Source organism: Erpetoichthys calabaricus, chromosome 4 (genome assembly GCF_900747795.2).
Source record: "Erpetoichthys calabaricus chromosome 4, fErpCal1.3, whole genome shotgun sequence".
Lineage (NCBI taxonomy): Eukaryota > Metazoa > Chordata > Cladistia > Polypteriformes > Polypteridae > Erpetoichthys > Erpetoichthys calabaricus.
Genome location: NC_041397.2, coordinates 314894799 through 314919836, shown reverse-complemented (window position 1 = coordinate 314919836; position 25038 = coordinate 314894799). Strand labels below are relative to the sequence as shown.

The 25038-nt window shown below is 40.7% G+C and overlaps 2 protein-coding genes across 4 annotated transcripts in view; one reads left to right on the top strand and one right to left on the bottom strand.

Annotated features, from left to right (window-relative positions):
• Positions 1 to 25038, bottom strand: part of LOC114641152 (uncharacterized) — a 513154-nt gene that overhangs the window by 153585 nt on the left and 334531 nt on the right. The gene's annotated exons all lie outside the window — the stretch shown is intronic.
• LOC114641156 (V-set domain-containing T-cell activation inhibitor 1-like) overlaps positions 1 to 25038 on the top strand; it is a 74605-nt gene that overhangs the window by 29953 nt on the left and 19614 nt on the right. For both annotated transcript variants that reach the window (XR_007934669.1, XM_028790266.2), the window contains exons 2-3: positions 1015 to 1058; positions 22583 to 22903. Coding sequence is in view for 1 of the 2 variants with exons in the window: in XM_028790266.2 (XP_028646099.2) it covers positions 1015 to 1058; positions 22583 to 22903 (365 nt within the window). In the remaining variant the exon portion in view is untranslated. The remainder of the gene's footprint in view (positions 1 to 1014; positions 1059 to 22582; positions 22904 to 25038) is intronic.

The window sequence follows — 25038 nt, the reverse complement described above, 5'->3', positions numbered from 1 at the left end:
ACTGCGGATGCCGCACCGATCCGCCTGTCGATCTCACGCTCCATTCTTCCCTCACTCGTGAACAAGACCCAGAGATACTTGAACACTACAGATTATTCAATCGTTTAATTTATAGAGAAGTTTTGTAACAGTCACCCCTTCAGTCTTTAAAATTTAAAATCCATTTTTAGGCGTTAATTCCACAATTCCGTCCATATTTTACTCATTGCGAAAATCATGGGCCCTAAATGATTGCATTCTGAAAGCAGACACATATCTAGTTCTGAAGTACCTCAGTATTGGCATCAAAGTGACAATAACAAAAGCCTGTACAGTATGTGTTTTTTGGCCTATTTTTTAAATAATAAAACACAAACCTTGCAATCAATCGCATGTTGAAATTCTCCTGCCTCAAACGCAAAGCATTTCCGTTTTTCTTGACTCATGTTGATGAATCACCACTGTCAGCCATTTTCATATGTAGTTTACACTCATGCTTTTGTCACATATCATTGTGCCTTCTTGTGTAATTCATCTACACGCAGTACCGACTTTCACTCGATACTACTGATACCGTTACATTTTCAGAACTTTGCTATCGACTTGATACTGTAATGTCGATTCTTGGGACATTCCTTCTCATTGGCACACCTGTTAACCAAGCAATCAGTCACGTGGCAGTTTTTTGGTCATCGGTTTGGATTCAACAACATGTTTGACTTGGTTATAATTTTCATCAGTCTTCCATTCTCTGTTAATGCTCTGTAAAACTGTCAGACTGACTGGGTTTCATGATGGGGAAATTAATTGTTGTCCCTAGTGTTAAAAACTATATGAAATTGTAACAGTCTGCCAAGTTACTAATGACGGGACAACATCTGCAGTTCAACCAACCTATCAAAACATCTGTGTAACGTTTTTATATTTTAATGTGTCATTCTTTCATCTCTCGTTTAGACATAGCCATTTCGTTGGAGTACTTGTGTTTTTGTGCAGCACAGTGAGGTGATGTGTATTTTATCTTTTTTCCCACAGATGTCTGAAATTTCGAATACTTCTGATTTTATCATCTGTTCATGGTAAGAGCTTTTCTAATTTAAATATATTTGTAAATTATTTTTTTTTATTTCAAACAGCAGCACAGATTTCTAGGCATATTTTTATTTAGTCAGTAAGTCAGTCATTTCCCAACCCGCTATATCCTAACACAGGGTCAAGGGGGGGGTCTGCTGGAGCCAATCCCAGCCAGCACAGGGCGCAAGGCAGGAACAGATATCAGGCAGAGCGCCAACCCACCACAGATTTTTATTTAGTTGTAAGAGTATTTCATGTACTGTATTTGTTTTCATAGAATTAACAGTACAGTTGATAGGTCTAGGCTATGCCAGATCAGGAACAGGTTCAAGTCGGAGATTGAAAGCACCTGTTCTGTTATTTGGTGCCCAAACTGAGGCCTACTGGTTGATCATTCAACACACGTTCACAACTGGTACCATCTTCAAGCAAACCTCACAGAAAACACCTGATGTGGTTTTATGCCCTTGAAGTCAAATATTATATCAAAATGGCAGATGCCAATAAATCTCAAAGTGGTATATGGGAACCATATAAAAACCTCTAGTGCAAAGAACAAAGTGATATTTCTTAAGGTTTTAAAGTTTATTTGCAAAAATGCATCAGAAACCAAACACAAGGAAGAGGTTTAAATAGAAATCAAAAACTAAATACAAAAAAGAGAACATACCTAACATCTGAAATGCTTCTACTAAAACCAAAAATGAGCGCAAAGTATGAAAAAGCAATATTCTAACTGAAAAGTTGCTCAAATCTTCAAGAAAAAATCACAAAGAGGAGCCAAACAACACGTACAGGAGCTGACGCCTCAGCACAGGTCTCATCCAAGGCCCTTACGTAGGCCGCAGGCAGCCACAGTTTCTGTACGAAGAGGGGTCCAGCCCCCTTAGGTTCAATGCATAAAGAACAACAATACTTCTTTTACATTTATATAGCACTTTTTCTCACTACTCAAAGCGCTTTAGTGAGTGGGGAGCCAGTTCAACCACCATAGATAGATAGATAGATAGATAGATAGATAGATAGATAGATAGATAGATAGATAGATAGATAGATAGATAGATAGATAGATAGATAGATAGATAGATAGATAGATAGATAGATACTTTATTAATCCCAAGGTAAATTCACAATATGATTCATAATATGAAGCATTCACCTCGAAGATGCGTGCCAGTGCACTCACCACACATTTGCTATTAGGTGGTGAAGTGGTGAGGGACAGGGGATAACTAGGATAACTAGGCTGAAGTGGGCAGTTTAGAGGTGTGCAGGCAGGGTGGTGTAGTGGTTAAGGCTTTGGACTTTAAACCCTGAGGTAGTGGGTTCAAATCTTGCTACTGACACCACTGTGTGACCACAAGTGAGTTACTCGACCTGCTTGTGCACCAATTGGAAAACAAAGAAATGTAATCAGTTGTATCATAAACATTGTAAGTCACCTTGGATAAAGGCATCAGCCAAATAAGTTAATGTAGTCTGGACATTGGGATGCACTCCACTTTTTTACAAAGAATGCCGAGGGATCTTTAATGACCACAGACAGTCAGGAGCTTGATTTTATGTCTCATCCGAAGGACGTGACCCTGTAGTTAGGATATAGCGGGTTGGGTAATAGATGATGGAATGAATCATCTGAGTTTCCATTATTTCTTATGGGGAAATCACTGTATTGGATTTGTATTGGAACAGGGGTCCTCAATCACGGTCCTGGAGGGCCGCAGTGGCTGCAGGTTTTTGCTCCAACCCTGTTGCTTAATAAGAAGCACTTATTGCTCAAGTAACATTTTTGCTTCACTTTAGTTGTCTCACTCGTTAAGATTTTGAACCCTTATAGCTTATTTTAGTCTTAAACAGCTGTATTCTCAGTTTTTAATTGCTGCTAATTAGCAATAACATGCAAATGACAAAAGAGACCAGCAGTTCTCCATTTAGCTTGTTACCATTTCCACCTGTATGTATGTATCATGTACTACTGGGTTTAATTAAATACTTGGATGGAAAGTGAAGAGAAAAAAGTGAAGCACTGAGAATTACTCCTCCATTTTAGCCTTCAAATTATTTGGATGATATCCTTAGAAAGGGGAAGAAAATCTAGGATATGAGAATTACCTGACATAGTAGAGTTAAAGCACTAACAAGCCATGAAATTAAATTATTGGAAAAAAATTGATTTCTAATTAAGCAACAGAGTTAGAACAAAAACCTGCAGCCACTGCGGCCCTCCAGGACTGTGATTGAGGACCCCTGTATTGGAAGGTTAAGAGTCAGTACCTATTCTGTAACCTTCTGTGACTTTGAGGAATGGCAAAGTGACATGTTTGTGGTAACTCCAGAAAAGGAAAATAACTTCCTGAAGATTGATTTCAGACCCAATGTGACAACAGGGTATAATAATAATAATAGATAATTTACTGTATTCATCATATACAACTTCTTGTACTAATAATTTGTCACTTTTCGCATACCCCAATGTACACTGCAGAGGTATACAGTGTGTTGGGGTCAGAGCACAGGGTCAGTTATTTGTACAGCACCCCTGGAGCAATTTCAGGTTAAGGGCCTAATGGAGTAGCATGCCTTCTGTCAATGACAGGATTTGGACTGGCAGCCTTCGAGTAACCAGTCCTGATCCTTTAGCCAGAGAGCCACCACTATGTCCACTGCTGTGGATTCCCAAAGGGGCTCAAAATCAGCAGTTAATGGCCTGCAGTGTGTTCACCTTCCTGTGCTGCAGACCATGAAGATCAATGGAGATTTCCTCACCATGTCATAGAGAAGAACCGTACTTTGGACACTCCACAGCTAAATGATCCAGTGGATTGGAGCACCTGGTAGGAATGTTCCAGTCCCTCAACTTGAAGTTGACATTTGTATTTATACAATTTATTCTGCTGAACTTCTCTTTCCAAGACAACATTTCTTTCTTATACGAACATTCCGGGACACCCGTGTATATTCAGATAGTGACATTGTTTTATGCTTTTAGATAATTTTGTATGCAAGTGTATTCTGCAGTTAAGGCAAAAACAGTGTATAACATTTTAGTGATATCTTTGTTCAAGTTGACTTATAACATTTGATATGCAATTGTTTCTTCTGTTTGGAGCACAGGTAGGTAAAGTGATTTGCACATGGTTACAGAAGTATCAGCAGTGGGAGTTGAACTCACAACCACAGGACCTAAAGGTCCAAAGTCCTTGACCATTACACCAAAATGCTTGCTTGCATTTTTGTTTCTGTTAAAGTTCTTTGTTCATAATATATTTTGAATCTGGATTATTTGGCTTTATTTACAGTATGTTAGTATACTAACAGATGGGAGAGGATAGATGTTGGTTAATCAGACCCTCACACCATATTCTTTTGTATAGAATTAAAAGTGTAATTGATAGGACTTGGCTGTGCTCGGTCTTTGGCAGGGTTAGGCCGGGCAAACCGAAGCATAGTGACAAGGGCCCCCTGCAATTAAATTTAAATAGTCACTGTAGAATATTTAGGTTTTATACAGCATCGAGGTTAGTGCTGTTAACTTATAGATTTAGTCAGTGTTCAGTAAACGGATGCATAGACACTCCTGGTTGCCCTGGATATTTTTCTTTTGTTTTTTATATTATGAAGTTTCCGAACTCTTTTGGGACCCTCGCCCCCAAACCCAACCCAATGGAATGACACACTGAAGCTCGACTGCCGCATCTGTGGAAGGCTGCTTATCTCTTTCCAAGGCAACCGCTGAAATATAGCGCCACAGAAGCAACTACAAGCCGACTGAGGTTGCGTTGTAAGCGCCTGTTGTCAACAGGTGATGCAAGGAACATTATAAATGCAGGGGAAAGTATTACTTGGCCATTAACCTGGCCACGACCCTGCCCGATTACTGTGTCTGTGTATAGGAGAGTGGTAGAACCCGCTACAATAAATAATCTTGCTGTTCCTGCTGGTTTTGCTAAAGTACTGAGTCTCAGTCTTGTCCTTGGGGTGCAAGACAGCGACTCACGAGCTACAATATAAGATAACTTGTGACGCGTGAGTCACTGCCTTACACCCCAAAACATGTGGCTGAGACTCAGACTTCGGAACGATCAGCTTTATTAACAACCTTCAAACAGGAACAGCAAGCGTATTTATTGAAGCGGGAGCTGCCACTCTATGGCACACAAACACAGCAAGCAAGCAGTGACTTCATTAGTCATTCCACCTCGGCTACCTCCTTCAGTTCAGGTACTGATAATCCTCCTTGTCAGGTCGGTCCCGTGACTGGGAACGGATCGTCCTGGAATAGATGGGACAAAGTGAATGTGAGTCAGGTCATTGGCTGAATTAAATTAGCCCCCGGATCGGCGATCAGTCCCCGGCTGGCGGACTCACTGCGCAGGGAGCTTTGAGCGAACACGTTGTTGCGGTGATGAGTTTTCTACGGCTGATGGATGTGTTGAAGCAGGACGTGTAGCGCGACGGGGTTGCGTGACATCACAAACTATTGAAAAAAATGAGGAGAGAAAAACAAAGTAAATAAAAGACTTGACATTGAGAGAAAATGCAAAGTTAAAATGGCTGGTATCAATTCAAGAGATCAGTACCTTAAGCTTAATGATTCATGCATACTGTATATCTTACTGTCATTTTGATTGTTTCCGAAGCTGATTGGATTTATTCCATCATTAAGCTTTTGGATAGGTTTTACAGCCAGGTGGCCTTCCTGACACTAACCCACTCTATTTATCTGGGCCTGGGACCGGCACCAGGTTGGGCTGGTTTGTCTTCCTGGTGACATTCAGGAATGTGAAATATAGGGTGAGTCAAAATTGCGTTAAACTAATGGATCATTTTTATCTCAACCACACCTTTCCAGGTTGATGGACAGATCATGGTGGACCATTATCATGGCCTCCACACTCCCCTGATTTGACACCCTGCTATTTCTGGTTATGGGGTATGGTGAAGGAGCACGTGGATGGCAGGAAAGTTCATGATGTCAATGACCTGAAGGACAGAATACGGACTGTGGTGTCATCTATTCCCTGCGAAATGTGTGTCCGGCCTTTAAGTGATACTGTTGTTTGTTGGTTTTTGTGTGTTGAACACGATGGCGAACAGGTTGAGACATTCCTGTAAATCATCTTGCACATATGAAGTATGTTTTGGGAATAAATTGTTTCCGCCATTCAAATGTTAACATAATTTTCACTCACCCTGTATATAGATGAAAAAAGCTGTTGTCACACAAAATGAAAATTTGGGAAAGAGTTGTAGAGAGAAGATTTAGGGAAGAGACCATCATAGGGGAGGAGCAGTTTGGTTTTATGGCAGGAAGACAGCTCATAGAGAAGCACTGAGAAAAACAGAAAGGTTTGCATATGTAGTTTATTGATTTGGAGAAGGCTTCTGATGCAGTGCCACATCAGGAGGTCTGGAGGAACATGAGAGAGAAAGGAGGACCAGAGAAGAATGTAAAGATTGTCCAGGGAAATGTGTGAGAGAGTGCAGACTTGGGTTAAAAGCAGTGTTGGGGTAACAGACAAGATCTCAGGAAGAGTAGGTCTGCACCAGGGATTTGTTGAAGTCCTCACCTCATTGATCTGGCTATGGAGGTGCTTAGTCATGGGATAAAAGACCAATCCCCCTGATGCAGGGCTTTTTGTGTTGAAGACATTGTGTTGTGTTGCACCAGAATAGAGGAAGTGGAGAGGAAGCTGAAAGAATGAAGAAGGGCTTTAGAAGACAGAGAATTGAAGATAAAGAGGAAGAAGAAGACAGAATAACTGAGGTTTAATGTTGATCAGGATTCAGAAGTTAGCCTGCAGGAAGAGCTATTGTAAAAAGTGGAGAAGTTTAAATGTCTAGTGTCAGTGGTAGACAAAGATGGAGAATTGGATACAGACATAAACCACAGAGTGCAGTGTGAATGAAATGATTAGAAGAAGGTATCAGGAGTATTATGTGATCAGAGAATTAAGGTGAAGGTTAAAGGTCAGGCTTGTAAGGCAGTCGTAACCTCAGCAACGATGTGTGGAGCTGAGACATGAACAGTAAAAGGTTCGCAGAAGAAGAAGTGGATGTGGTAGAAATGAGAATGTGGAGATGGATATGTGGAGTTACCAAAAGGACAGAATAAGAAGTGAGACAATCAAAAGTACAACAAAAACGGGAGAGACATCTAAGAAAGTACAGGAAAGTTCGTTGAAGTGTTATGGACATGTGGTGAGGAGAGACAATGAAAATGTAGCCAAAGGAGGGATGAGAATGGAAGTACCAAAAGGTAGAAAGAGAGGAAGTCTGACGCATAGGTGGATGGATAAAGTAGAAGAAGATCTGAAGGAGGAGGTGCAGGACCAAACTATTTGGATAAGTACATCAACCCCACATAGAAGTGGGAAAAGAAGAAGAAGAAGAAGAACTGTCATTTTGAATATCGCATCACTACATGGCAAAATAGCAACAAATAGTGCATAGGGAAGCATTGCGGTGTGCATGCATATGCTACGTGTTAAAGCACTGTGACTGTATTCTGGTATGGCATGTTTGGCACTTCCAATTAGACAGTAATGTTAACTTATGGTACTTATTCATTTAGACGTGCAGTCAGAAGATAAATCTTGCGCAGCCTCATTCATGCTTCTGCTGATGTCAGGGTCGTTAGGCACATTTACTGTTTTGGGTTTATTGACTATAGAAATCTTCACCTCCCATGGCTCTTTGTTAATTTTCATCTGTGATTGCTGGATGTGACAGCACACTGCGTAGCTTGAAAGCACGTTCTTAACTTCATCGATTTCACAAGCATAACCGACAAGACAATTTTTTAACCTCACATTGTCTCGGACTGTATCATTGTAACTGTGAGTGACGGAGAGCACACAAGGCCATCAGCAGTGTGTTGTTCACTTTCACCACTAGCCCAGGGATGTCTTTAAATGCTGACATTATAATTTAGTCTTACTGAGTGTTTTTATTTAGGTTGTGTTTATTTCTAACATACAGTGCATCCGGAAAGTATTCCCAGCGCATCACTTTTTCCACATTTTGTTATGTTACAGCCTTATTCCAAAATGGATTAAATTCATTTTTTTCCTCAGAATTCTACACACAACACCCAATAATAACAACATGAAAAAAGTTTACTTGAGGTTTTTGCATATTTATTAAAAATAAAAAAACTGAGAAATCCCATGTCCATAAGTATTCACAGCCTTTGCTCAATACTTTGTCGATGCACCTTTGGCAGCAATTCCAGCCTCAAGTCTTTTTGAATATGATGCCACAAGCTTGGCACACCTATCCTTGGCCAGTTTCGCCCATTCCTCTTTGCAGCACCTCTCAAGCTCCATCAGGTTCGATGGGAAGCGTCAGTGCACAGCCATTTTAAGATCTCTCCAGAGATGTTCAATCAGATTCAAGTCTGGGCTCTGGCTGGGCCACTCAAGGACATTCACAGAGTTGTCCTGAAGCCACTCCTTTGATATCTTGGCTGTGTGCTTAGGGTCGTTGTCCTGCTGAAAGATGAACCATCGCTCCAGTCTGAGGTCAAGAGCGCTCTGGAGCAGGTTTTCATCCAGGATGTCTCTGTACATTGCTGCAGTCATCTTTCCCTTTATCCTGACTAGTCTCCCAGTTCCTGCCGCTGAAAAACATCCCCACAGCATGATGCTGCCACCACCATGCTTCACTGTAGGGATGGTATTGGCCTGGTTTCCTCCAAACATGACGCCTGGCATTCACACCAAAGAGTTCAATCTTTGTCTCATCAGACCAGAGAATTTTCTTTCTCATGGTCTGAGAGTCCTTCAGGTGCCTTTTGGCAAACTCCAGGCGGGCTGCCATGTGCCTTTTACTAAGGAGTGGCTTCCGTCTGGCCACTCTACCATACAGGCCTGATTGGTGAATTGCTGCAGAGATGGTTGTCCTTCTGGAAGGTTCTCCTCTCTCCACAGAGGACCTCTGGAGCTCTGACAGAGTGACCATCGGGTTCTTGGTCACCTCCCTGACTAAGGCCCTTCTCCCCAGATCGTTCAGTTTAGATGGCCGGCCAGCTCTAGGAAGAGTCCTGGTGGTTTCGAACTTCTTCCACTTACAGATGATGGAGGCCACTGTGCTCATTGGGACCTTCAAAGCAGCAGAAATTTTTCTGTAACCTTCCCCAGATATGTGCCTCGAGACAAACCTGTCTCGGAGGTCTACAGACAATTCCTTTGACTTTATGCTTGATTTGTGCTCTGACATGAACTGTCAACTGTGGGACCTTATATAGACAGGTGTGTGCCTTTCCAAATCATGTCCAGTCAACTGAATTTACCACAGATGGACTCCAGTGAAGCTGCAGAAACATCTCAAGGATGATCAGGGGAAACAGGATGCACCTGAGCTCAATTTTGAGCTTCATAGCAAAGGCTGTGAATACTTATGTACATGGGATTTCTCAATTGTTTATTTTTAATAAGTTTGCAAAAACCTCAAGTAAACTTTTTTCATGTCGTCATTATGGGGTGTTGTGTGTAGAATTCTAAGGAAAAAAATGAATTGAATCCATTTTGGAATAAGGCTGTAACATAACAAAATGTGGAAAAAGTGATGCGCTGTGAATACTTTCCGGATGCACTGTATATAATGTGTCCTTGGTACTCATGACACACATTTATAGGTTTAACAAGGGTCTCTTAAGGAGACTTTTTCAGCCATAGAAGGTTAATCCATCGTGACCTCACAGGCTTGCTTTGTTTCAGACCAGGTTAGCAAGTGCGATGTCACTCTTTACTGTTTAAATCCCCACCCGTACTCAGACTCTGTCTTCATGAGGTGTTGGATTGGTTTAGAAATGTGACACTCAGTGAGCCGTCCAATATTCCCACCCGATTTTAAACCAAAATTCACTCCAAGTGTCTCCAGACGCAGGCTCCGCACATCACCACTCTCTGGCACCATGAATATTGAGTAGAATTACCTGACCTCATAACCTTCGCCTTCATTATCTGAAAACTGTTATATGACACATTAGTCATTACCAATGCAAGTTAAACAACTATTGAAGAAAGCTGAGTATTTTTGGCCTTTCAGTCAGCTTTTACATTTAAAAAAATGTAAGTGTCTAATTTATTGGAGCAGCTTTTATTCTTCTTATTTAATTCAGTTCCCATCACAGAGACAGACAACTCTACCTTAGTCTAGTCGAATGAGAGAAGATTTTAAATTTTATGCCAGTGCTGAAGGGAAGAATTTAAAATTGTGCTCTTCGGAAAACTATTTGAATGTCAAATTATGGGAAGAGTTTGTCTTGCAGCACATTACTGACAACTACAGCTTGTTCTCTCTCCTCTATGGGCTGTTTACTTCTTTTAAAGGATAGCTCATCTTTTATGTACAGCATGCAAGAAAAATGTTCACCATATTATTATCCCAGTCTGTAATCTAGCATATCTCAACGAAGGCACAGGTATTTCTTAGCAGGCATACACTTTTACAAAATAACATACCATTTGGCTTCAGCAGATTTCATGTCGACTACTGTATGAAATTAAGATTTGCTTGCAGCACGTACTTCTGTTTTGTCATATTACTTTCTTATATTCTCTGTCACAATGACGGTTACAACCGGGTGATTTACTGGGACCTGATTAGCACCACAGTCATCAGTTGCTATAGTTTTGCCAGGACATTGTTTGCCTGGGGACATCAGAATGATTTACGTGAGCTCAGTATCTGGCTCTTAAGGTCTTCTAGTATAGATTTTCTGTGGGTGTAATACTTTCAGATCAACACAATGACTGGAAAATAAACTTTTGTTTTATTATCTAATTCTGTTCTTTCTGCTGCTGAGTCACTGAAACAGAATCCCCCTGGACATTGAATAAGCATTTCAGTGTCCTATCTATCAAATTAATTCAGTTTTACAATGCCAGCATGTCAAAGCTCACTTCTGCAGTATTATATGAAAGGCAGGAACCAGTCGTGAATTGGGCACCAGTCCATCTCAAGGCACACTGATCCACATGGGAGCCAGATTAAAGTGGGCAGTTACCGCGCTTTGCAAAATTATTCACCCTCATCGGTGTTTGTCCTGTTTTCTCACATTATAATCAAGAATTAAAATGACTGCAATTACTGCAATATCTTCACCAGTTGCATTCAGGAAATCAGTCATTGGGTGACAACTATTTTATGACTTAATCCTGATAAAACAGGAATCTTGTTGGTTGGTACCAAATCTAACCCAGCCACAGGGGATACACAAACCAGTGTGTTTCTTCATGGCGGTCCCAAGCCTGGATAAATGGGGAGGGTTACATCAGGAAGGGCATCCAGTGTAAAATTTTGCCAAATCAATATGCGGACAACAATACAAATTTCCATACCAGATCGGTCGAGCCCCGGGTTAACAACAACTGCCACCAGTACTGTTAACCAACAGGGTGCTGGCGGAAATTGGGCTACTGTTGGCTGAAGAAGAGGGGGGAGACGTGTCCGGATGCAGGAGGAGAGGAGGAAGGTAAAGAGAGCGGAACTGAGGGTAAGAACTTTGAATGTTGGCGGTATGACTGGTAAGGGGAGAGAGTTAGCAGATATGATGGAGAGAAGGAAGGTTGATATATTGTATGTGAAGAGACTAAATGGAAGGGGAGTAAGGCCAGATGGATTGGATTGGAGGTGGATTCAAATTGTTCTATCATGGTGTGGATGGGAGTAGAAATGGGTTAGGAGTTATTCTGAAGGAACAGTATGTCAAGAGTGTTTGGGAGGTGAAAAGAGTGTCAGACAGAGTGATGATTATGAAGCTGGAAATTGGAGGTGTGATGATGAATGTTGTTAGTGCATATGCCCCGCAAATTGGGTGTGCGATGGATGAGAAGGTAGATTTTTGGAGTGAGTTGGATGAAGTGATGAACAGTGTACTCAAGGGACAGAAAGTGGTGATTGGAGCAGCTTTCAATGGACATGTTGGTGAAGGGAACAGAGAAGACGAGGAGGTGATGGGTAGGTATGGTGTCAAGGAGAGGAATGAAGAAGGTCAGAGGATAGTGGATTTTGTCAAAAGGATGGACATGGCTGTGGTGAATATGTATTTTATAAAGAGGGATGAACATAGGGTGATATACAAAAGTGGAGGAAGATGCACCCAGGTAGATTACATCCTATGCAGAAGAGTCAATCTGAAGGAAATTGAAGACTGCAAAGTGGTGGCAGGGGAAAGTGTAGTTAAGCAACATAGGATGGTGGTCTGTAGGATGACGTTGGAGATCAAGAAGAGGAAGAGAGTGAGGGCAGAGCCAAGGATCAAATGGTGGAAGTTGAAAAAAGGAAGACTGCAAGGTTGAGTTTAGGGAGGAGGTGAGACAGGCATTGGGTGGCAGTGAAGAGTTACCAGACATTTTGGAAACTACAGAAGATGTAGTAAGGGTGACAGCAAGAAGAGTGCTTGGCATGACATCTGGAAAGAGGAAGGAGGAAAAGGAAACCTGGTGTTGGAATGAGAAAATACAGGAGAGTATACAGAGGAAGAGGATAGCAAAGAAGAAGTGGAATAGTCAGAGATATGCAGAAAGTAGACAAGAGTACAAGGAGATATGGCACAAGGTAAAGAGAGAGGTGGCAAAGACTAAAGAAAAGGCGTATGATGAGTTGTATGAGAGGTTGGACTCTAAGGAGGTAGAAAAGGACCTGTGGGCTACAGAGGGACTGAGTTGGGAAAGATGTGCAGCAGGTTAGGGTGATAAAGTATAAAGATGGAAACGTACTCACAAGTGAGGAGAGTGTGTTGAGAAGATGGATAGAGTACTTTGTGAGGCTCATGAATGAAGAGAATTAGAGAGAGAAGGTTGGATGAAGTGGAGATTGTGAATCAGGAAGTGCAACGGATTAGCAAGGAGGAAGTAAGGACAGCTATGAAGAGGATGAAAAATGGAAAAGCCGTTGGTCCAGATGACATACCTGTGGAAGCATGGAGGTGTTTAGGAGAGATGGCAGTGGAGTTTTTAACCAGACTGTTTAATGGAATGTTGGAAAGTGAGAGGATGGCTAAGGAGTGGAGAAGTGTACTGGTGCCGATATTTAAGAATAAGGGGGATGTTCAGAACTGTAGTAACTACAGGGGATAAAATTGAGGAGCCACAGCATGAAGTTATGGGAGAGAGTAGTGGAACCTCAGTTAAGAAGGGAGGTGATGATTAGTGAGCAGCAGGATGGTTTCATGCCAAGAAAGAGCACCACAGATGTGATGTTTGCTCTGAGGATGTTGATGGAGAAGTATAGAGAAGGCCAAAGGAGTTGTATTGTGTCTTTGTGGACCTGGAGAAAGCATATGACAGGGTGTCTTGATAGGAGCTGTGGTATTGTATGAGGAAGTCTGGAGTGACAGAGAAGTACGTAAGAGTTGTACAGGATATGAACGAGGGAAGTGTGACAGTGGTGAGGTCTGTGGTAGGAGTGACGGATGCATTCAAGGTGGAGGTGAGATTACATCAGGGATCGGCTCTGAGCCCTTTCTTCTTTGCAATGGTGATGGACAGGTTGACAGACAAGATTAGACAGGAGTCTCCATGGACTATAATGTTTGCTGATGACATTGTGATCTGTAGCGATAGTAGGGAGCAGGTTGAGGAGACCCTGGAGAGGTGGAGATCTGCTCTAAAAACAAAAAAATAAGAAAACGTGTTTGGAATTTGCCCAGCAGCACATGGCAGACTCCTTAAACACATGGAAAAAGGATCTCTGGTCAGATGAGGCAAAAATTGAACTTTTTTACCATCTTGGGAAATACAAGGTGTGGTGCAAACCCAACACTTCCCACCACCCCAAGAAAACCATTCTCACAGTGACACATAGTGGTGCAGCATCAAGCTGTGGGGACAGGAAAACTGGTCAGGATTGAAGGAAAGTTAGATAGCACTAAATAGTGGTCAGTGCTTAAGGAAAACCTGTTTGAGTCTGCCAGAGATCTGAGACTGGGATGAAGGTTTATCTTCACCCTAAACAGACTTGTAAAGAGACACTGGATGGGTTTAAAGGAAAACATTTCACTAGCTAAGTTTCCATCCAGTTTTTTGTGACGTTTTGTTATCGACAAACAGAATATACGTAAAAAAAATGTGCGAAATTTGCTGTCTCCAGCCTGTTTCCATCCAACTGGCTTTTTATCGATAAAATGGTGTGTGTGATGATGTCATCCCCCCCAAAACGAACTGTCGCATAACTTTTGTTGTATCGCGAAAAAAATCTGCCCTTGAGCCGTTTCCATACATAATTTTGTGTATGTCGCAAATTATCTACCTTTTGTTTTCCACGTTACACCCCCTCCACTAAACAAAGAAACAAAGAAATGGAGAGATTATTCAGACCAGGTTACTGTTATTTCAGTTTCACAAATAATTGGAATTGTACATAATATCCGAAGACGACAGCAGAATGAAGCAGTTGCTTGTCTGATAGCCCTAGAGCTCGAAGAAAGTACCCCAGTGCGACGAAACCCACAGGTATGGGAGAGACGACGGAATAAGACCTTCTGGGAGGAGGTGGTGGATGGAGAGACACTTAACAGAAAATCTCTGGCTGCAACATTTTATAATGACACGGCCGACGTTTGAGATGTTGTGTGGATTCATCAGTCCTGATGTTGCGCCCATCACAGGTTGCCACCGACCACCGGTTCCAACCCAAAAGCGGATTGCCATCGCCCTTTACAAGCTGGCAACCTGCGCCGAGTATGGAGTAGTTGGAGAAACTTTCGGGGTTAGTAAAACTACCGTCCATCGATGTGTATATGCTGTGTGCACCGCTATTAAAGAAAAATGAATGCGCCGTTATATCAGACTTCCGACTGTAGCGGAGGCCAATGAAATTGCATACCGCAATTCCTTGGTGCATCTTGTGCCACAGATTTACGGTGCGCTGGATGGCACGCATGTTCCTATTCTTTCCCCGACGGAAGGCTACCGCGATTACATTAATCGCAAAGGGTGGCCATCTATTGTTCTCCAGGCCCTTGTTGATGACAGGTGCATGATACGAGACATTTGCGTTGGCACTCCTGGAAGTGCCCATGATGCAGCTGTGTTTGCAGCATCGGATTTGTACAGGTGAGCCTACCTTTCAACATCCCTTCACAGTGCGATAACAACTGAATTAACCTGCTTCCCTTAAGGTTTTTAATTAAAACTGAAATTTGAATTAATACAAAATAACGACGTTTAATCAAAAAAAAAACTCTCTTCATCAGACCATGCGAACCGCTCCGCCATTCTCGTTTTGATTGCACGTGATGAAAATGTGACACATTTATTTGCGTTAAAGCCCTTTTTTCCGACAAAAACTGTTTCCAATGTAGTTTTTGCGACATCTGAAGTATCGATATGGAATTTATGCGCTAAAGTTAAACGGAAAAATATTATATCGACATGTACAACATTTTATCGATAATTAGCATTTCCATCAGCTATATCGGTAAAAAAATTTGAAGCGCTAAATATTTTTTTGCAAAAACTCCTTGAATGGAAACCTGGCTATTGTCTCTGAATGGATGCATCAAAGTTCAATCCTCAATCCAATGGAGAATTTGTGACATGGCTTGAAGATGGCTGAACACCAAAACAACCCATCAACCTTGAAGCAGCAGGAGCTGTTTGGCCTTGTGAAATGGACGACAATCCCAGTGGTGAGATATGCTAAGATAATAGAGACATTCAACAAGAGAACTGCAGCGGGAATTGCAGCACAAGGGGGGCTCTGGAAAGTATTGAATTTGGGGGGTGAATACCTGTGCACACTAGGAGTTCTGTTTTTTTTTTGTGGTAATTATTGTTTATGGGACAACAAAAATATTTTACAACTTTTAAAGTGGTAGGCGTGATGTGTGAATCAAATAGCGCAAACTCCCTAAAATCCATTTTAATTCCAGGTTGTAATGTGGCAAAACAGGACAAACTTTTCCCAGGCACTGTAACATCGACCGAGCTGAACATGCATTAACAACATCTCGTCAATAGCACACACTGAAACCAAATTACATTCGTCACAAGTGATCTGATGTCAGTGCTTTCTTTGCACTTTGCAGAAAGGCTGAAGCTAAAATATGCTGACGCACAAAACCTTAACCTAACGGACAGAAATTCAGAAAAGTGAAAAACACTTCAGTTTATTTCTTAGGTGTCTGCATTTTGTTGACAAGAACTTGCTGGTCACTTCACACAAGACATAGTCTTTTTCAAAGTAAAGCCACTCTTGGGCACACTGATAGAGAGATTTACTAAGTCTATATAGTGTAAAAGAAACAGCTGGACACATGACAAAGGTTTGGTGGCAGCCACCTGTAGAGTTTCCCTGGCTGCAAAAGGCTTTAAAGAAGCATACAATGTGTACTGGTTAGAGTCCAAAACAGAACTGTTTTAAGTATGGAGGATGAGGGTTTTTTTTAGTCGGTTCACAGGAAGTGACATCCTCGGGGCCAGGACAGGAAGGATTTCTCATGTTTGGTCTGCGGCGAGAAAAGAGAGAGGTTCAGTGAAACCCACTGCCCCCAGGCCTGGCGTGGAATTTGTATTTTCTGCTCCTTTTGGTTGACTCCCAAGCGCACGTGTGTGACAAAATTTTTGAAATGTTTTTGGGTGACAAGGCAGTTATAATTTGGAAAGTTTCACTTGATGATGAAGCAATACAAATGTCACACAGAGTTGGCCGTATCTCTGCTCACCTACGGCTAAAGTTTATTGGTTAGCTTAATAAAAGTGTCAAGAGTCTGCAAACTGGCAACTAATTAATCCTGATGAATTTCTTCAGATGCTTTAATTATTTTCATTTTTTTTTCTTAGTTTTACATTCACAGAAGACAAATGCCTGATATTGTGAAAATAACTATTTGCCAGAATAATGTTTTAAAATACGAGGGGGCACCCAAAAATAACCGAAATTGAAACAAAAAATGGTTTTAATCATTTTCACTTACTGAAACTTTAGTCTCCTTCAAAGTCCTCTCCATGTGAATGACTGCACTTGTCCCAATAGTTTTCCCACTTTTGGAATTGCTAAAGAGGAATGTTGTCCAAGGCCTGCAGTGATTTTTCTTTGACTTCCTCCAGGGTACAAAAACACTTTCCTTTAAGTTCTTTTTTCGTATGCTGGGAACAAGAAAAAAGTGACATGGGGCAAAGATCAGGCGAATAGGGAAGGTGGCAAAAACTCCAAGACACACAAGTCAATTCAGAAATCTCTTCAATACTCCAACGACGATCTTCGTAAACTGCATTGCGAAGTTTTTCAAGATTTTCATCATTCCTATGTTGTGGGAGGTCAGCCAGGTCTTGGTTGGTCTTCAAGTGACATTTCCCCTCGTTTGAAATGCGACAACCACTTGTAGGCCTGTGTTTTACGTAAAGCTTCCTCTTTAAAAGCAGTTTCAAGCATCACTACGGTTTCAGCAGCCGTTTTCTCTAAGAGAAAACAAAATTTAACGTAGACTCGCTGTCCTTTATGATCCTTTATTATCACCTGTCAAAAAAATCGCAGAACACGTTTAATAAGCACCAAGAAAAACCGACAAGGAATGAATGGCGTATGAACAAAACAGAGCAATGCCACTTGGCAGACTGCCACAGAATACTGTAAGTATGCTACACCTAACGGCGAAACTAAGAGATTCTTTATCGAGATTGCGCGTCAGGTACGGATTCCGGTTATTTTTGGGTACCCCCTCATATTTCTCATTCCCTTTTTTCCCCACCCTCTCTCTTAAGATAGAAAGTGCCCAGACTGTGAAAACTGGTGAAAAACTAAACCTGCCGATGTGCTTTTTTATTTTTGTATTTGTTTCATTTTTGTTGTCGTGCCTTCTTAGTTTAATCCTAACAATTAAAAATACCAGATAATGTGAAAACGACTTTGAGCCAGAATAATGCTTTAAAATATTTTTCCTTACCCTTCTTCTTCTCCATCTTTTTCTTTCTCACACTAGACAGGTGAAGGCTTAAATTGTATTTGTTTTTAATATTTCACATGCCACACCATGCCCTGATGGCCTTCAAGTAGAATTTCAAGCCTTAGCATTTCAAATCAAATTAAAATTTATATATCACGTAATTATACATGCAGTACAATATGTTGTGAAATTCTTAGTTGCTCAATTCCAATGACTGTGCCATTTAGAAGAATAACAACACATGGACAGCAACAATAATACATAATTAATAGAAGTATCAAATATGTGATAATATTAAATAATAACTAAATAAATAACTTAATGTAGGAGAGTTTAACAACAGGGCATCGTGTAGCCTTAGGCACTGTCCTCATTTATGACTGGTATAGACTGGACAGAAGTTCCTTGTTAGTCTCTCGGAAATGGTCTTCAAGTAGAAGTTTAACCTTTACCTGACCACACACAGAACAGAGAAGAGGCCGTTGTTGGGAAGGCTGGTAACTCTGATATTTTCCTTTGTCCTGGTCTAACACTGCTTGGTAAAGAAGTTCACAAATTTATGGAGTGCACACCCAGTGATTCGTTCAGCTTACTTAACCACTATCTGCAGATCCTTGAGGTCCTACTGTGTGCTGTTCCCAAACCAGTAACACTTCCTGCCAGGCTGCTTTCAGTGATGGTTGTGTAGAAGATCTTTAGTAAATGTGAGGGCATCCTGAAACTCCAGAGATATCTGTGATGGTAAAGATGTTTCCATGCCTTATTTACTAAGGTGTTGGTTTGTTTCGACCAGGTCAGGTACTCTGTGATGTGGATACCAAGGTAACTGAAGCTGTCCACCTTCTCCACCTGAGTGAGCAGGTCTCGATGCCTCTTCTGTTTCCTCCCAAAGTTCACAATCAGCTCCGTTGTCTTGCTGACATTCAGGAGAAATCCCGTGTCACAGACTCTCCATTTCATTAAGGGATTTTTATTTAGAGATCAGGCCCATCACAGCTTTGAAATTAGCATCAGGATGACACAGAGTCATGTGCAGCTGTGAAGTCGTACATGTAGAGTGAGTACAGCAGAGGGCTGAGCACACATCCCTGTGGAGCCCCTGTGTTGAGATTGTAAATAAGATTCATTGTATTATTAATGTATTGAGGGATGAAGAGGTGTGGCCATCCTACTCGAACCACCTGGGGTCTTCCTGTCAGGAACTTCAAAACCCACCTGCACAATGAAGTGTTCAAATGCAAGTCCCTGAGCTTGGTGATGAGCGTAGAGGGGTTTATTGTGTTAAATGCAGTACTGTTGTCTATAAACAGCATTCACACATAGTTTCCTCATTTGTTGTCCAGGTGGGCCAGCAATGTGTAGGATCAAGGTGATGATGGCATTCTCTCTGGATCTACTGGAGTAACATGCAAACCGCAATGGATCTAGGTCTTTTGGTGGAGAAAAGCAGACATCATTATTGATTAGCCACTTAAAGCACCTCATTCATACTGCTCCATTGATACAATCATATGAAAAAGTTTGGGAACCCCTCTTAATTCTTTGGATTTTTGTTTCTCATTGGCTGAGCTTTCAAAGTAGCAACTTCCTTTTAATATATGACATACCTTATGGACACAGTAGTATTTCAGCAGTGACATTAAGTTTAGTGGATTAACAGAAAATATGCATCATCACAAAATTAGACAGGTGCATAAATATGGGCACCCTAACAGAGATATGACATCAATACTTAGTTGAGCCTCCTTTTGTAAATCTAACAGCCTCTAGACGCTGTCCTCCTATAGCCTTTGATGAGTGTCTGGATTCTGGATGGAGATATTTCTGACCATTCTTCATGCACAATCTCTCCAGTTCAATTCAATTTGATGGCTGCCGAGCATAGACAGCCTGCTTCAAATCATCTCACAGATTTTCGATGATATTCAAGTCAGAGGACTGTGACAGCCATTCCAGGACATTGTGCTTCTCCCACTGCATGAATGCCTTTGTAGATTTCCAACTGTGTTTTGGGTCATTGTCTTGTTGGAATATCCAACCCCTGCGTAACTTCAACTTTGTGACTGATGCTTGAACAAATTCCTGAAGAATTTGTTGATATTGGGTTGAATTCATCCGACCCTCAACTTTAACAAGGGCCCCAGTCTCTGAACTAGCCACACAGCCCAACAGCATGATGGAACCTCCACCAAATTTGACAGTAGGTAGCAGGTGTTTTTCTTGGAATGTGGTGTTCTTCTTCTGCCATGCAAAGCGCTTTTTGTTTTGACCAGATAACTCAATTTTTGTCTCATCAGTCCAAAGCACTTTGTTCCAAAATGAATCTGGCTTGTTTAAATGAGCATTGACATACAACAAGCGACTCTGTTTGTGGCGTGAGTGCAGAAAGGGCTTCTTTCTCATCACCCTGCCATACAGATGTTCTTTGTGCAAATTGTGCTGAATTGTAGAACGATGTACAGATACACCATCTGCAACAAGATGTTCTTGCAGGTCTTTGGAGGTGATCTGTGGGTTGTCAGTAACCATTCTCACAATCCTGTTCATATGCCGCTCCTGTGTTTTTCTTGGTCTGCCAGACCTGCTGGGTTTAACAGCAACTGTGCCTGTGGCCTTCCATTTCCTGATTCCATTCCTTACAGTTACAGAAACTGACAGTTTAAACCTCTGCGATGGCTTTTTGTAGTGTTTGTGGTGTTTTCAGATCTTTTGAGAGTTGCTTTGAGGCTCCCATGCTGTCACTCTTCAGAGGAGAGTCAAAGGGAAGGAAGCACAACTTGCAATTGACCACCTTAAATACCTTTATATCTCATGATGGACACACCTGTCTATGAAGTTCAAGGCTTAACGAGCTCATCAACCAATTTGGTGTTGTAAGTAATCAGCATTGAGCAGTGACAGGCATTCAAATCAGCAAAATGACAAGAGGACCCACATTTGTGCACAGCCAGTTTTTCACATTTGATTTAATTTCATTCAACTTAATACTGCTTCACTAAAAATCTTTGTTCGGAAAACACTGCAGTACTGTAATGAAAGACATACCACTGTTATCTTCAGTTGCATTCTGCTAATTACAGAGACCTGGCTTCAGTCGCTCATAAAACCGTCGTGTTAGCAGGCCGCACAGCCCACCAGCAGGACAGGACCAGAGACACTGGTAAGAATGAAGGTGGCCTGCATGTCACCAACAGCTGGTGTAGTAACACTAAGACAGTACACGACAGATGACTAATACGCCGCTCACTGCTTCAGCACCATCTATTGCTGCATTTTTTTTCACTGAGCACACAGTTTGAATAGAGAAGCCTCATTCAAACTCCGGTTCATATTTCTCTTGAATTTAGTGTTCAAAATTTGGAACGTTCAAAGTCAGAATCGTCCAAAGTACGAGTCACCACTGTATGTGGGGGTCCACATTATTGACGGGTTGGACTGGTCTCGGAACACAGGTGGCACAGTGGTAGTGCTGCTGCTTTGCAGTAAGGAGACTGTGGGAGATTGTGGGTTTGCTTCCCGGTTCCTCCCTGTGTAGATAGCGCTTTGAGTACTGAGAAAAGCGCTATGTAAATGTAATGAATTATTATTATTAAAGGCAGAGCAGGCTCTCTTTCCATAGGAGACTGAGTTCTTTAAATGTGAGAAGTGACATTCCTTTTACATCTTCTATCAGTCTGTGATGGCCAGTATGGTGTGCTGTGACAATATCGTCACTTCAAGAGATGCCCACCAAATCAGCAAGGTAATTACAAGGGCAGGCTGATTTATGGAGCCCACTCTGGACCCCCTGGAGGTAGTAGAGGAGGAGAGAGCTAAAACAAAACTGAGCGCCATGAAGAACAATGCTGCACATCCTCCCTGTGACACACCAACACTGAGGACTTTCAGCCAACAAATTATTTAGCAGAAGTGTGTGAAGAAATACAACTCGGGGTCTTTCGTACCAACAGTAATACGCCTGTGTAGCGCCACACGGGGACATTTTCTTTTCTTTTTAAATTTTTTGCTTTATAGTCATTGTGGTTAGTGTTTATATATACATATATTTACTTGTCTGTCTATGCATTTATTTGAAGAGCTTCTGAAAAAAGGAAGATTTTTCCCTGGGTACAAATAAACTTCTATCTTATCTAATGTAATCTTTGCCTGCTATTATATACCAATTTATAAAAAACATTTTATTTTTTTCTTAAGCTTACCAAATGCAGGTCCCATTGCTAACACAAGCTTCAATGGCATAAAACAACATTTTACAATTGTAAAAAAACAATAAATTTTTAAATCTAATGCCATGGTGGTATACAAAATTCAGCACTTATAATATAAGCAATTATTAAACAGTTTTTTGATTTCAGAGCACCTGTAAATGGCATTCACAATAGTAACACCACCTGAAGGTGACAGTTTACTTGAGTGCTTGTAAATCTGCTCTGGCATTCAGGCTGAGGTAAGTCCTGCCTGGCACTTGATCTCGATGTACTGTACATAGATTTGTATAATGTACAGATGGACATGTGTGTTTGTAGGTTTGCACTAAAATGATGAGTCATAATCTTGAACCAGTATAGAACAGGTATATAAAAATGATTTGAAATCGCAAAATATTATTTCTATTTTCTTCTTTTCTTTATTTAGCATCAACAGTACATATCCATGGAGAAAAAGGAAAAGTGGTGATACTTCCATGTACTTTTCCAGCTGATGACCTACCAAGTAAAGTCAATGTGGTCTGGAACAAACTGCCAGATACCAACGTTCACGTGTTCTCAAATGGGAAGGATGATCCTAATTTACAGAATGCTTCATTTGTGGGGCGCACCCGTTTATTCCGAGAAGAAATATACAAAGGAAATCTGTCTCTTCGGTTAGATGATATCCATGAATCTGATAAAGGGGAATATAAATGTTTTGTGTCCCGCACAGCTTTATCAAAGAGAGTCACACTCACTGTTGAAGGTGGGTGCTTTCCTTCATGTCTGCATATATGATGAGGTGGATTAGATAGATAGATAGATAGATAGATAGATAGATAGATAGATAGATAGATAGATAGATAGATAGATAGATAGATAGATAGATAGATAGATAGATAGATAGATAGATAGATAGATAGATAGATAGATAGATAGATAGATAGATAGATAGATACTATATGATATATAGAACAGGCTTTATTTTTTCCTAGTGGTACATTTTTTTTCCAGAGAAGCTCAATAAAAAAATAAATGTATATTATATTATATTATATTATATTATATTATATTATATTATATTATATTATATTATATTATCCATCCACTATCCAACCAGCTATATCCTAACTACAGGGGCACAGGGGTCTCCTGGAACATTTTTTTTCCAGAGAAGCTCAATAAAAAAATAAATGTATATTATATCTATATATATAAAAATGGAATGGGTGGGTCGTCGGGTGGGCCTTTTTCTCATTCCGTCGTTTTTTCGATGTTTTGAAAATGTAGAATGATTATTTGATTTTTTTGTTTTTATTTGATCGTGTCTATGTAGCCGCCGTCGTAATAAAGTATCGCTAAAATCGTCATTTATCGTAATTTATTTTTGACGTATAACGTCGCCGTCGTCGAGGTCAGTGATACCAGTGCAAAAAATCTGCTTACGGTTGAAAGACACGCCCTACTCACTGGACAGTTAAAAACACCAATCAAACTAACGATGACATCAAGTATTACCCAATCAAAAGTAGGAAAGGAGGCATCTTCATAAAATGCGTGTGGGATGATTTGCATGAGACGCTGCTTTAAAAAAAAAATGATAAACAAAATACGGGATAAATCCCGTCCAGTATTGATTGAAAACGGGACGCGCAATTTCACTCTCAAACGCGGCACGATTCCGTATTTTAAAGGACGGGTGGCAACCCTACAGTGCCAGGTAACCACCCATACAATCACATTGTGATTCAGACTAGGAATGCAATGAATGTAATTACCCCGATCTACATACAAGGCGAAAGTCTTGCAACATTCAAAGATGATGGTTTGGGATAAGTACACCATACAACATAAAAGAGCTTATGAAGCCTTGAACCGAAAAAAGCAACATCTCAGAGATCGTAAAAAAAAAAAAAATAGGAGGTAATGTCGTTTTACTCGCTGTAGATTTTAGTCAAACATTACCAGTTATTTCACGAGGGAGACCAGCACATCAACTCAACGCGTGTTTAAAATCCATGCTTCTCCCACGCTCGGTTATATGTCGCGTGTTCTCGGGTAGGTGCACCAAAAAATGTATACATTTAAGCATGTAATGGGCAAACAAAAAATGAGGTATACCCGAAGGCACAGCAGTAGTACTCAATGTAACTTTACTTCTTAAATGTTAATGTTTTACTGTTTAATAATTTATACGCTTCTTATATGTTGTTCAAATTCTTTTATCAAAATACCACTGACAGCGCAATGCACGATAACATGGAGTGAATACACCATACGCATCCGCCCACGGCCGCCCTGGTGTGCGCAGATATGAGTTGATTCTACAATAAAATAAAATAAACATAAAAAGACTAAAACAATCATCACCCATAAAGCGGATAGTAGACGTGACGTACTATATGTGTACCACATTTCAAGTGTATAGGTGCAACGGTTTGCGAGCTACAGGTCATTTAAAATCCTGGACAGACACACAAATTGCCACGGTAGCAAATTACAGAAGAAGATTTTACTGTTTAATAATTTATATTTATATGAAATGTGCTTCTTATATATTACTTCATATTCTCATATGATAATGATGTTAATGTTTATATTGATTTCTGTGTTATTAAAACTGCATGTATGTGTGTATATGTATATATATATATATATATATATATATACTAGCAAAATACCCGCGCTTCGCAGCGGAGAAGTAGTGTGTTAAAGAGGTTATGAAAAAAAAAAGGAAACATTTTAAAAATAACGTAACATGATTGTCAATGAAAGCCCGTTTCACTCAGTAAGTCTTATGTGTGTGTTTATGTATGTGTGTGTATATATATGTACATGTGTATATGTAGATATGTATATATATGTATATGTATATAAATGTTTATGTGTGTGTGTATATTA